Source organism: Pagrus major, chromosome 4 (genome assembly GCF_040436345.1).
Source record: "Pagrus major chromosome 4, Pma_NU_1.0".
Taxonomy (NCBI): domain Eukaryota; kingdom Metazoa; phylum Chordata; class Actinopteri; order Spariformes; family Sparidae; genus Pagrus; species Pagrus major.
In genome coordinates, this window is record NC_133218.1 from 31,995,856 (window position 1) to 32,009,752 (window position 13,897).

The window sequence follows — 13,897 nt, forward strand, 5'->3', positions numbered from 1 at the left end:
CTTAAGATTGTCAAATTGCTTGTTTGCTTGTGACACCTGACTCTTCATACTTCTCCATCTTTGTCCTTTCTCCAGTCATGAGTGCGCAGGGCTTGCAGGCCAAGGATAAAACCGGCTCCAGTGATCCGTACGTCACCGTCCAGGTGGGAAAGACCAAACGCAGGACGAAGACCATCTTCGGCAACCTCAACCCGATCTGGGACGAGAAGTTCAACTTGTGAGTGCTCTCTATCAATGTGACCTCTGTCCGACCAGATAATCCCCATTAAGATTAAGAATCTCGTGTTCAAGGGAATCTTAAGGCATCAGTAAATAAGGAAAAGTAAATTCTTATCTCTTTTTATTACTGACTCTTTCTTAATAGCTTAGGAAATTACTATCAATTCTAGTGTTACACGCCAGCTGCACTGCAGAGATTTTGGAGATGCAGACTCTGCTAGAAAAAGCTTTACGATGGCATCCATCAGTGAAGACAACAAGGGTCTTAACTCTTCAAATCCTTTCGTGCTTTACTGCCTTAGTAGTAAGTGGCTTCTCATTCTGTATGACCTCTCTGTTGCTGACCAGGCGTCTGTGTCTTTGTTTTTAGCACAGGATATTCTCCTTAGTCAGTATGCAATAGTCAAAGGAGTATCACCACTCAATCTGCTGGTTGCCTCTCTGCCACTGCCTCGAATTTTTGTGCACAGCTGCGAGTAAAGCTGCATGCATTTATGAATCAGTTGCTAGGTTATCCTGCACATCTCACAGGAAGTAGATTGGCAGTGTAACTCAGCAAGTGAGTTTCCAGGGGACTACTTTAAACATTTAGTTGAAAAAAATGTGGAAAAATTGAGCCTTTGTAAAACATAGACAACCACATTATTTATGGTAAGCATAACAAACCTCATAGAAGTATCTCAGAGTGTCAGAACTCTGAAAAAAAAGAACCAGGATGAAGAGTAAAATGTAATTTTCTCTGAGGAATTGTAGAGCTTTACCCAGAGCTCTGTGCAAAATAGTATTTGCCAGTAGTTGTCTGCGGTTGTTCTGCTTTACTTTCTTGAATCAGACCAAGTAGAAGAGCAAAAAATATGTACTAATCTGACTTGCAAATACTTGCTGTGTTGTCATACTGTCAGATATTCATGCCTTCTGGACCTGTCTTCAAAACAAACAAAGTGTAGGTCTGACCCCAACACGCTGGGCATCAGCAAAGTCTTTGTGTTATCTGTTTATTTATTTCTTTTCTTTTAAACTGTAATCCTCCATCTGGAGATGGGGCACTGGGGAGCCACTGTTAAAGGATCAGTGAGCATTTGTCATGTTTGTTTAAACCAAAGACAGAGCAGCTAATGGTATTTTTTGATTCATACAAGCCTCGAGGCCTCCAGCATCATTCCTCAGGAGGAATCTGTCCATGGTTTAGGTCATACTATTTCTATGCATGTTGCTTTCTCTTCTCAAGATGTAGGTCTTTAAATTAATACTTTTTAATAGTTAATAATAATACTTTTCTTCATAAAAACCTCACAGGAACACGTGTCCTACTCTCTGTGCGTGTGTGTCCTATGCCTGTTGCAAACAAGGCTGCACACCTGTAATGAGACTCCAGTGGTGACTGTAATAAAACTCTTTCCCATTACTACAGGGATGTAGATTAATAGAGCGATACATTACTGTGTGCTTGGCAGACAGCAAAGTCCCAGACTAGTGCAGCAGCAGCAGCATGCAGCAGCGGCAGCAGCCGGTGCTTCCCCCCAGAAAGGGATTAGTTAAAAAAATACTGCAGATAGTGTTTCTCTGGCTGTCGCACCCAAGATGTCATTAGAACAAAATGTAATCTGTCGGTTTTAATTCCAGAGTTGAACAGTGTGACCCCCATCTGAAGCTAAGTGCTTTGGCCACCTCTGTTCTATTTAGCAGAGTCGTTATTGTGAAACGTCTGTCAGCTGCAGTGATGCGGGGGGGGGGACCAAAGAGATGGACATAAAGCTTTCACAAATAAATAATTCTTGGTACGAATGCTAGGCAGTCGTTCTAATGTAACACTCAGCTACTCTCTGATGGTTTAGTGTGCATTGGGAGAGAGAGAAATATAGAGATGCAGTGTAAAGGTCATGCAGTATCTTGGGGTAATTCCTCCTTCCAGGCAGAGAGCCCTTCTTCACATATTCACATACACATGCACAGTCACTCATACACACTCATGTGCACACACACACACCCACACTTTCTCTCATTTAAATCCAGGCTAGTATTGTTCTCCATAGATTACTTAGAAGAGGGTCAGGAAGTGCGCGTGTCTGAACTTGCATTTATGCTTGAATAGTGCATTTGCCTGTCATTCCGCTCCGCTGGATACTGCAACCTGATGAGCTGTCACTCAATATGCTGTTGCTGTTGTTGTTCGTGTTGTTGTGATTTGTTCTGACCCGGCGTAATCATCTCCCACATTGCAGTGAATGTCACAACGCCACTGATCGCATCAAGGTGCGAGTGTGGGACGAGGACGACGACATCAAATCACGGGTGAAGCAGCATTTCAAACGCGAGTCAGATGACTTCCTGGGCCAGACCATCATCGAGGTTCGCACTCTCAGTGGAGAGATGGACGTTTGGTACAATCTGGGTACGTTACCTGCTTGATTAACTAGAAATCATGGTAGCAGTTATTATGGCACTTACCCAGATAAAATGTAGACTTTGTGATATATTGACATTTTTTGATACTGTAAAATGCAGATATGTACCCAAACTTCGCAAATGTTTAATCTTGTCTGAATGCAAACAGCCATGCGTTGCATTAAATATTAAATTAAATCTATTAGACACAAAAAACAAAAAGAAAATGGACTTAAAATGGCAAAACTATGATTTAACTCAGTGATTAAAAGTTAAGCTGGACTACAAATCTGACTCAGCTCTTGATGACAACTATTGGTGCCTGACAGTAGGGCTGCATGATTCTTTTTATTATTGATTCATCCGCCGATTGTTTTCCATGAAATGTTTAAACATTGTGAAAAAATGGCATGCACAGTTTCTTGAGGCAACAGATATCTGCTGGTTTTGTCACATTGAAAGAGCTGTAAACTGGAGGATGTTTGGCATTTTTGCTTGAAAGTGTTATCAGATTATCAGTTGCCAATCAATTTGTTATAAGTAGTTTTTTTTTGTTGTTGACTCATTGTTTTTTTGTACCAAAAAACGTTGTGATTTGATGATTATGATTATGACATATTGTACAAGGCTTACTTGTGTATACTATGAACATAAACAAACTCTTCATATCTTCCCTTACACATCCCCATTACACTGTTAAACAGGATATGAGGATAAGTGTATGGTCGGATAAAGTGTGGTCCAGTTGAGATCACCATTAATATATCAACATTAATATGCATGTGCCGAGAAGTCACAGAGGGACCTGTGGTTCAGTTTGGGTACTGATGCTATTGATGCAGGGTCTTTTCCTGTCTCTGCTCTCATACATCACTGGTTTTTCCATACTATATGAGGTTGAATGGCAACATAATGGGAGCTCCCACTTCTGTTGGAAGTATTATGACTGCAGGGTGCTGCCTTTGTTTGGCTGCCTCGCTAAAAGGAAGCAATTTGTGCTAATAGTGACCCCTGTCCACTGTTGTCCACTGTTGCCGCCCTGTGCCTTTTTAAATGTGCACAATGAATGTTTAAACATGCCTTTGCTGGTGTGGGTGTCTACCCCTCCAGCTGCTCTCGTCTCTAAGCCTCTTCAGCTTCCTCTTCAATCTGGGCTTTTGCGTTAGTCTCTGACGCTTTGTCACGTTGTTATTTTTCACTTGTCTGTCTCTTGACCAACTGACTGTAGAGGAGAATAATTTGTCACAGTAGAGATGAATTGTATATGAAAGCACAGAGGGGGGCCATTTAAAGTCTGTAAGGAACCCCAGCAGCTGTGGAGTCATTAGCTCTCAGACCAGTCAAGAATGTGTGTGCTTGCATTTTTGTGTCAGTGTGTATGTGAGCACTCAAGAAGGATAGTGCATGTGCATACACAGGATGTTTGTTAATGTCTGCATGCACAGAATATTTCTGCAAACCTGCAACTGAGCAGAGGCAGTGTTATTGTTAATGTGAAGGTGTTTCTCATGCATCAAAAGGTTCATGGTTGCGAGCATGGATATGATGTCATTCCTGTTCTACAGGACATGATGTCATGCCATTAATGTTTCCTGTCATTAATGTTTTTTGTGTTTTAGGCGGTGTCATTAATTTCTTCTGTTGGTGTTTGTCTATGTAATTTTCTTATAGTGTGTCAAGGACACAAGGCCTTTATATTTTGACTGAATAGAATAAAACTTTTTGGATTATTTTCAAATTATTTTTTCGCTGGTCTTCCGAGGGCATAGTACCATACCTCCACTGTATCATCTAGGAAGTAGAAGGACCAAAACACTGAAGCTACTGTGTACCTCAATGTCCCTTTTGATTGGCTAGTGTTTGTTGCTTGGGAGGGTTAACGTCAAATAGATGGTTAGATGGTTAGTGTTTGAAAAAAACTGACAAGCTCATCACCAATCAGAGGCAGAGCAGGTGTGGGTCTTTGTGGAATAAGAGGAATAAATAACGAAGGGAAATCGGAATAACAGGTCGTCAGAACAATGTCATGGAATTAGATGTGGCTTGCAATTGGTATTTACTGTCCACACTGGAAGAAAGGCCACTTCAGAAATCATTTTAAAAAGAACAAAAAGGGTTTTTTTTTGGTTTGTTTTGTTTTGCTTAGAAACAGTAAAAAGTAAAAAAAAAAAAAAAAAAAAAAACAATCTGTCAGGGGGAACAGTGAAAATTTGTTGGTTAAGATTTGTTGAAATGAGATGTGTTGTGTAAAAATAAGTCCATCAATTTCATTGAAATGTTACTTGTAAGGTGATTGTGCCATGTGTTAAGTGTAATGTGTTATTTTGAATAGAAATGAGCCAATTACATTTGGTGAGATGTTGAGTGCAGTTGATTTCCAGTTATGACTAAACTATCTTGGCTGTGTGCTACAGATAAAAGGACAGACAAGTCTGCAGTATCCGGTGCCATCAGGCTCAAGATCAGTGTGGAGATGAAAGGGGAAGAGAACGTGGTTCCTCCTCACGGCCAGTACACCTGTTTACATGAGGTAACTGTCATCATGTGATTAGGATCGATTTAGCTCTCAACACAACTTCAATCATCAACCTTGGGGATGTTTTTTTGTTGTTGCTGTGATTAAGTGTGCTGTTATTAAATTGGAAAGAAAACTATCAGGATTGTTCAACAATCAAAAGTTATAGCGAAGTTAAAACAATGTCTCCAATTGTGATAAGGGTCTTCATTATCTGGCCAACAGTACATCACACAAAGGAGCGTAACTTTTATTACTTGTTGTGACACTGTGCTTCGTCACCGTAACCTGTTCTCTCTTATCTGTCGTGCCACTCACAGAACCTGTTCCACTACCTGACCGAGATGAAGAACGGTGGGGTAGTGAAGATCCCGCAGGTGAAAGGGGACGAGGCGTGGAAGGTCTACTTTGACGACGTGTCTCAGGAGATTGTGGATGAGTTCGCCATGAGATACGGAGTGGAGTCCATCTATCAGGCTATGACGTTAGTACCACCCTGATCTATGGCCTTTTGCCTCACCAATCCTTCACTGTCTCATTCAGCAGAGTGGAGGAGAGAAGGAGATGAGAGAAGGAGAGCAGAAGGAGAAGAGGAGCAGTAAAGATGTCTCCTCAGCAGAATCAGAGCTAGGTGTACTATCGAGCTCTCGAGTTGATTGATTAATTGCTGGACTCCTGGAAAAAACTCCCAACCATCCCCAGGTCACATTGATCATGGACACACATAAACAGTCTCGTTTCCCTCTCTCTCTGTCTCTCTGATCCTCTGTGACCCTGTCCATCCATAAATGTCTCTATCTCTGTTTCCTCCTCGTGCACACACACACACACACACCTGCAAAGACACACCACATTAAACATTAAAATTATTGATCAAGGTCATGCGATGCCATGTAACATTCTGAAGTGCTGATGTGCTGTAATTGTTACCGCTACAGAAGTGTACATCTACATCTTGCATCTAACATTACATGTATTTATCTCCAAGTGCACTTCAGTTGCAGTGTTTCCCGTATGCAGTATATAATGTTCATAGTGCCGCCCACCTCTCCCACAGGAAACTTAAGTTGGGGAACGTCTCAAAAGTGCATGCAAAATGGCTAAGAGAGCCTTTAAAGCCCCACTTCAGTCAGTGTTGCTTCCTGTTAAATGGTTAACGCTACTTCTCAAACAGAGAATGGGGGTTTAGTTAATTGTCTGACTTAATCCTTTGTCATCGCAACCAGACTGCCAATCTAGCAAGATCAGCAGCATTAGCATCGATAGCAAAAGGATGGATATTAGCAGGGATAACCTCTTGATCTGTTTCCTCTAATCATTAACAGTGACATTGTTTTTATTTAGTTTATTTTGTTGAGACCCTGCCGAGTTCTGGTAGAAATCTGAATGAAAATCACTTCAATTGCATTTAATTAACTCAGTGAGTAATAATGAGTATCTGCAGCATCACCACATTATGATTTCAGTCTGTTTGAAAAATGCACCACCAAACTGCACCTTTTAAGCTCTCCTTCTTTTGCAGAATACTCTTGTTGGGCAGTCCCAGTAGCCGCCAATGTAATTAGCTGCTGCCTTAGTAAATCAGATGCTAATTACACACAGATTGTGTTGGGCAAATTGAATGAAAGGCGCAGCTCACATTTGTGCTTTCATGTCCATAAATCTGGCCGCATGCGTCCCTGAGGTGAATCAACAGTGAGAAATTGTGTTGCTTTTATGGTGTTATTATAGTCTGCTGAATATTTTCAAAAATTGTGCACCATAAAATAATCATACTGCAATAGGAGTTTTGATGGCTGTAGCAAAATTAAACCGAATGATTTGTTCGGTTAGTTTATGTTAACCTGTTTCTGATTTGTAGATTTTTTTACTAGGCTCCAAGCATGTTTGATCCCTCTCCCACTACTCTCCCATTTTCCAACCCAGCAGCTTCTTTATTCACCATTTTTGACACGTCATTGGGTTTCTGTTAATTTTTCACATCAGTAAGGGGTGGAACTGCTGCTAATAACAACATGTATGTAACTTGTTTTGATGCTGCTGGTAGGGTTGGGCGATGTCTGCCGATTTGGCATATGACGATGTCCTCAGTGAAACATCGTGATGGACGATGACATCGTTGTTGATGAATTTGAGGCAGCACGTCCCCACAGCGTTGTCGTAAGGCAGCAGTTGCATATTAGCTCACCACTGTAACCGCCGCTGTTTGTCACCGTTTCTCTGACATGAATCTCCAACTGTCTCACCCTGCAGAGGAAACTATCTCCCGTTTCCACCGACATACATCCCTGTGCCAGGTTTAAAAGCATCCTCGTCTCCGCACCACATGTCCGTAACTTAGCTTTGTTCAGCCTCATATGCATAAAACAACGTTGGCCGACTAGCCAAGGAAGCTAAGCTAACAACACTGTATAAAAATGGCATGACTTGGAGAAACAGCGGCCCGCAGGAAAAGAAACACTGCTGCCACAAATTTAAGTGTGTGTGTGAGTGTCTTGGGTTCACCTAACTGAGCTGGTTTAATAAGAAAATAATAAACGGGACAGGGAGACGTAATGTTAGTGCACAGAGCAGCAACTTCTTTTCATTTCCTCTCCCCACATATCACAAACAACAACAACTCTTGCCCTACGGCAACTCTGAGGGGACACGCCACTTAATTGTGCTCTGTGGTGGGGAGCCTTTTAAATCACAATGTTACGACGGTCAGGGATTAGTAGATGGACGATGGCATCGTTCATCAGCCCAACTCTAGCTGCTGGTGTGGAGTTGCTAGGTGTTGTTTCAGTGTGACAGGGTTCGCAGCATATGAGGGATTGTCAGGTTATTTAAGTGCAGACAGTGAAACAGTAAGTGGTTATTTCAGCGTTCTCCAGACATGAAACTTGTTTAGATTTGCGCTTATTAGCTTCATCAGGAATTTATGGAAGCTCCTTTCTTTCCATTTTCTCCATCATAGAGCCTTGACTCCCAGTCACTCCTGACATGATGGCTGCATAAATCACTGCAGCTGTGAAGACTCACCCTCCCTCCTGTGCCCCCCACCATCCCCCCCAGCAACCACCAACATACCCCTCCCTCGTTTTCGTTTTCCCTCATCTCACTCTATCACCACTCCCTACCTCCCACCCCTCTGTTCCTCATCATCTTTTTCTCATTTCTCCCAGCTATCTGAGACCATAAAAACGATTCGTGTGGGTAGTACGTCTCATCCGCTGGTAAAAACCTAGGCAGGGTAACACTAGGACAAGGAACGTCTCATTCTTGAAAATTGGCTCAGGAGATCCAGCTCTAAAAGCACCATGGGAATTGAGCGGATGCCATCATCGCTCTCTTTGCATCAGTCTCTCTGCTCGCCTAACCCCAAGTGCTCCTGGGTAATTTGGAGGCTGAAAGCAGAGTAATTAAATAGGCCTCCCGATGAGAACATGTTTGTGTTTCTATTTGTGTGTGTGTGTGTGTGTGCGTGTGCGTGTGCGTGTGCGTGTGTGTGTGTGTACAGGCTGCACTCAGTAAATCTATAATCATTACTCCACATAACTCTGCGCCTTTTCTAACACTTGGGCTTATTGAAACAATGCCTCACCCTGCAATATGTTCTTAGTTTCTCTGTACTCCATGCTTAGCATTGAGCTTGATGATGATAATGATCACCTCCAACTGGATATAAGAAAATATTTATGAAAAAAAAACATGTTGATTACACATATTTCCTCTAATAACATGCAATATATTAAAAAATGCGTATTTCTATTGTCCAACCACTAATTTGTGTCTCCAGTATCTGAAAGTGAAGGGTGTGAATAACATCAGTGTCAAATGTCAAAGCAACATTTAGGCTCAAAGGTAATGTGAGTTTTGTTGATAGGGAACGCAGCAGATTATAGTGAATTCTGTTTTTCCATAGATTTCAGGAAGAGCATTAAAAAAAATGCTATATTTATAAAGCTCAGCCTACATTTCCTGGCTTTAAGCTCTCAGGCATGTTTGCAGTAAAAAGCAGCCCATGCATCCAGATGTTTGGTTGCTATGGGTCACACCGGAGGCTGAAAAACAAGCCCCCACGTATATTATTTTCTGCTGCGTTCAAGTAAACATAGGGATTATTGCACATATATTTTTTAAATGTGGTTTCTCTAGAATAACATAAATCTTTATGTGCCTATGAATCGATATGGAAATGGCAGCCAGTCTCTATAGGTAGAGTGAATTATAGTGAATGAGGCATTCACGTGGCTTGTGAAGCAGAATTATGAAGTATTAAGATGAGCATATGCTCTTCACTCAGCCAGAGATCCCTTCTCAAAACCAGGCCTCTCAGGCTCCAGCATTTAATTACTGCTGGGTAGTGCTGTTGGAGATGTGTGTCTGTGTGTGTAGGGAAATACAGGCAGAGAGAGAGATCAGCACAAATCTGAAGTGGCAATACATGTGCCTAACTCAGTGCGTGTAGTTATAAAGTTCAGGAAGTTAAAAATGTGCTGGAGACAGAAGAAAAGGAAACAGGATTTAAGACATCAGCATTGCAACAGTAAAAGGCCCCCTGCTTCAGTCCGTCCCCTGGGAAAGATGACTTATGTGATATTAGGCCGCTGCGTAGTATTGAGATCTAGTTTGTGCTACGCTGACATACTGTGTGTGAATTCACCTCACTAGAAAACACTTACAGTTTCCGAGGCTGTATTTTTCACAGTGCGAGACAAACAAGAAGGTTTAATGTTTCACAGTAACATCCACATTTCTCTCTTCACTTCCTCTGGATATGATTTTCTCAGCTCCAGCATGATCACGTGGTTTACAATCAAACTTTCTTGCTCCATTTAATACTTTGCAGAATTATGTCCTTTAGTATTCGTTACACACCTGTGATTTATGATGTCATTTGCTGTAGATAGTCATTGAAGACACTATATTACTACTAGCAGACCAGTGAACTACTTAAGCACTAACTCTGCCACCAGAAGTAATTGTTTGGAACATTAAAAATATGTTCTCTGCTCTGCAGTCAGAAGGTGAAAATAATCAAGAAATACTGTACCGCAGTGTCTCTGCATACTGTATTTTTTTTTACCATGGTTACTGCAGTGCAAAGCAATAGATAGACAGAGGATATAGGGTATTTTTGAGCTTCATATTTCAAGGTAACAATGTTCTTTTTCAGCACTGAATAACTTTGTGGATTTTGAGGATTAGTGAAGAGCAAGCCAATTACTTGTTCATTTTCTCTGTTTGGGGTTGTGTGGTCGATGTTGGGTTTCAAAATGGCTTTTTTTATATCGTCTGTTGATCCTTTCTGGAAAACAACATCTCTTAATGGCTACAGAACTGCCTCTCATGCTACATTCGCTGTTTTTTTCCTCTGCAGGCACTTCTCCTGTCTGTCCGCTAAATACATGTGTCCCGGTGTGCCAGCAGTGATGAGCAACCTGCTCGCTAACATCAATGCCTACTTCGCCCACACCACCACCACCACCACAACCACTGCCTCCGCTTCTGACCGATTTGCTGCATCTAACTTTGGGGTAAGTGCAGCTATTATTGTCTTGCAGTCTGACATCCACAGACATTACAGCAGTGATATATCGCATTATAGTGCTAGATAAACAGGTGGGTTATCTGTGGCCAGCAGTTGGACTTAAGTAACATCTGTCCATGCCTTATAGTTTGAAAATGAACCCTTGACATCACTACTTTTTCATCATTCTCTTAAGAGTTGTTTCTCTAAAGCGAGTTGTGCACTTGAAATCAACAAAATCTCAAAGGTTGCCAGTGCTCTCTGATTGAGCCTTTAATAAGCTAATGTTGTAAGGCATCAAATAATATTTCCAGGCAGTAAGCCGAGTCTGGCAATGGAGCTCTAAATTTTGTTCCAGGAAGTATAAATGAATCACTGCCGGCAGTGCAATGCTACCAACCACGCAGTGTTATAAATTTTTTGACACAATTCTTTGGGTGTGGTCACACTTTGGACTAAATCATGGCCGTCTCATCCTGACAGAGGGAGAAATTTGTCAAATTACTGGATCAGCTGCATAACTCACTGAGGATCGACCTCTCCAAATATCGGGTATGTATGATTTTTTTGCTTCTGGTGTGTTTGTTAAAGTAACGTTCATGTTTGGCCCTGTGATGTTTGGTACTTCAAAAGCAGGATCATTACACATTAATATTATGTAGACAGACGGCAGCAACACTTCTCCTGTGAAAATGCATTTGCCATTTAGTACGCTCTGTTTGGTATTTACATCCTTTTAAACTGACTGTACTTTTGAACAAATTGTTACCATCTAAGCCACCTGCCACCTGGTTGATTTGATATGCGTTTCAAGGTTGATTCAACTCTGTTTACAGTACACCGTGTGCTTACTATATCTGGCTTGGAGCAGCAATCTATTTACACTTTGATGTTAAGGCCAAATGTGTGTCTGCTGCCCTCCAAATGTGGTTACTGACTGGATTCTCTTCGTTTTTTGGGAACAGCTCAGTGTGTATTTTATGCCTGTTTGCCTCATTTGAATCACACAGTGTAATCACACAGGACACACGCGTGAAGTAAATGTCATTCTAGATGTGGTGATGTCATACCAAGAATGACATTTTATAGCATCACATGAGCCGCATTCATTTTGTCATAGTGTTAACAACTTAATTTATATGTCTTTGAAGGCTTTAAGCTGTGATAATGATGAAAGACTTGTGTGAAGTGCAAATATTCAAGATAGATACATATGAAAACAGACAGACTTCATATCATGGAAAACCAGAAATGATCGAATCAAACTTTGTTACAAGTGAACTGAATGATGAATGAAGTGCTGTTGCGATTTTCAGCAGACTGTAGCCAGTGGTGTAGCCGGGCACATAAATATCGATAATCAGCCCACAGTGTCCAACAGCTTCTCAGGAAATAGGGGTCCTCATGGTCCAATAAATAGACCCTGTCATGAGAGTCCAGCACTCTCTCTTCCATGGTTATTCATGGATTTAGGGTATTGCACACCTTGTAAACATCTGTAACCTAGGCTGTGTACTCTCACGTGTCTGTATGTTGGGTATAACATCTACAGATTGATTAAAAGTTGGCCATCACTAATATAAAAAAACCAATGTGTTGTTCTAAAAGAATTTGTAAGAGCTACGTTTTGGCGATTAGGCTGCAGCATCCAATGTCAGAGGCTTCACAATCAACTGCTAGCTACTTAACCGTACACACTGCAGCAGAAAGCAAGGTGATGCACCGAGGGGAGTGGAGAGAGGGGGGGACAGTTAAACTCTGTAGGCTCCTTCTGCAATAAGGCAAAATGGCCTGTAGGAACAGCAGCTGATAACTATACATAATCATTAGGACTATTTATAAAATATATAGAATCTATTATTTTTAAAACGCACTCTTTAAAACAGCGCTGCAACAAACCTTCTCTCCTTAAATAGTACTGTCCATCTATGGCGCAGTCGTTTTTCAAGCCTTAGTGATGAACTGGACATTATAGTGAAATGTGTTTGTAATGTTTTGTCCACCCCCACGTCAATGCATGCTGGGGAGATACATTTTCTATGTAAACAGGTGTAATGGCTTTTCATCCCCCACTGAGTGGGTCATACTCGTAGTCCTATTTGTTGTATGATACAGGTTCATTCTTCATTGTCATTCGTTGGTGATAGTCACTGAATGATGAGCACCAGGAAACATCCGTTAGCGAGCTTCACTGTACCTTTTTATATAGAGAATTTTCTGGTTGACCTGCTGTTGCTATGTTTAAAGTAGAGTGCTGTCTGACACCATTTGATGGCTCAGTACATGTTGTCTCTGTACTCTGAGTTCACCTATTTGGCATGTCTTCCATGACTTGCTGCTTTGCACTTTGTTGTACCAGTGATAGATATACTGTACCTGCTTATTCATGAAGCCTAGTCTTATTATAAAAAAGAGAGAATCATATTTTATATAAAATGACAATACTCCCCCAATTCCAAAAAGTTGGGGCGCCGCAATCATTTGTGAACAAATTGTGTTTACCGACAACATTTTTACAATGTTCCCTAGCCCATGTAGTAATATCCTTATTTCACAAAGTGGTGAACCTCGCTGCATCCTTCCTTATGAATGACTGAGCCTTTCAAGGATGCCTCTTTCATACCCAAGCATGATACTGTTACCAATGACCCTGTTTACCTGTGGAATCTTCCAAACAGGCGTTTTTTGAGCATATATTTTAAAATATTTACCAAAATCAGTGAAGTTAATGAAGTAAAATAATAAATATAATGTCTTTGTACTGTTTCTAACTGAGTATATGTCAAAAAGGAATCGCTGTTGTATTTATGTTTTACAGTATCCCAACTTTTTGGGAATCAGGGGTCGTACATGTAGTAAAATAAAATTAGATATAACTTAAAAGCTATTTTGAATTAAAGTGTCAACAGAAAACTTTTTCTCGCAGCGTTTCCGGGTGGTATTATTGTTGGCACCGCTGTTGCAAAGTCAGCTGGTTCGTTTCCATTTTCCTCAGAGTCAGAGATAACAACAACACAACACAGAATGTGACTTTATTTAATTATTTAGTGTATAATACAAACGGATCGCCAGTTAAGCTTTTCTTTTTCCTGCGTGACCGTGTGCCAGGTGGGAGACAAAATTGTATAATGATAGCGAAGTTCATAGGGAACAATGTAAACGGCAATGATTTCATTATTCTGTATTACATTGTGCAATTAACATTTACTTAAAAATGATTTGTCTATTGCCAGTTTAAATAGAATTACAAGATTTGCGTTATC

General features: G+C 41.0%; 1 protein-coding gene across 1 annotated transcript in view; it reads left to right on the forward strand.

Annotated features, from left to right (window-relative positions):
• LOC140994652 (protein unc-13 homolog C-like) overlaps window positions 1-13,897 on the forward strand; it is an 89,054-nt gene that overhangs the window by 16,994 nt on the left and 58,163 nt on the right. Inside the window, exons 7-12 of the mRNA XM_073464385.1 lie at window positions 76-217; window positions 2,442-2,611; window positions 5,019-5,134; window positions 5,440-5,603; window positions 10,485-10,641; window positions 11,118-11,186. Coding sequence (XP_073320486.1) covers window positions 76-217; window positions 2,442-2,611; window positions 5,019-5,134; window positions 5,440-5,603; window positions 10,485-10,641; window positions 11,118-11,186 — 818 coding nt within the window. The remainder of the gene's footprint in view (window positions 1-75; window positions 218-2,441; window positions 2,612-5,018; window positions 5,135-5,439; window positions 5,604-10,484; window positions 10,642-11,117; window positions 11,187-13,897) is intronic.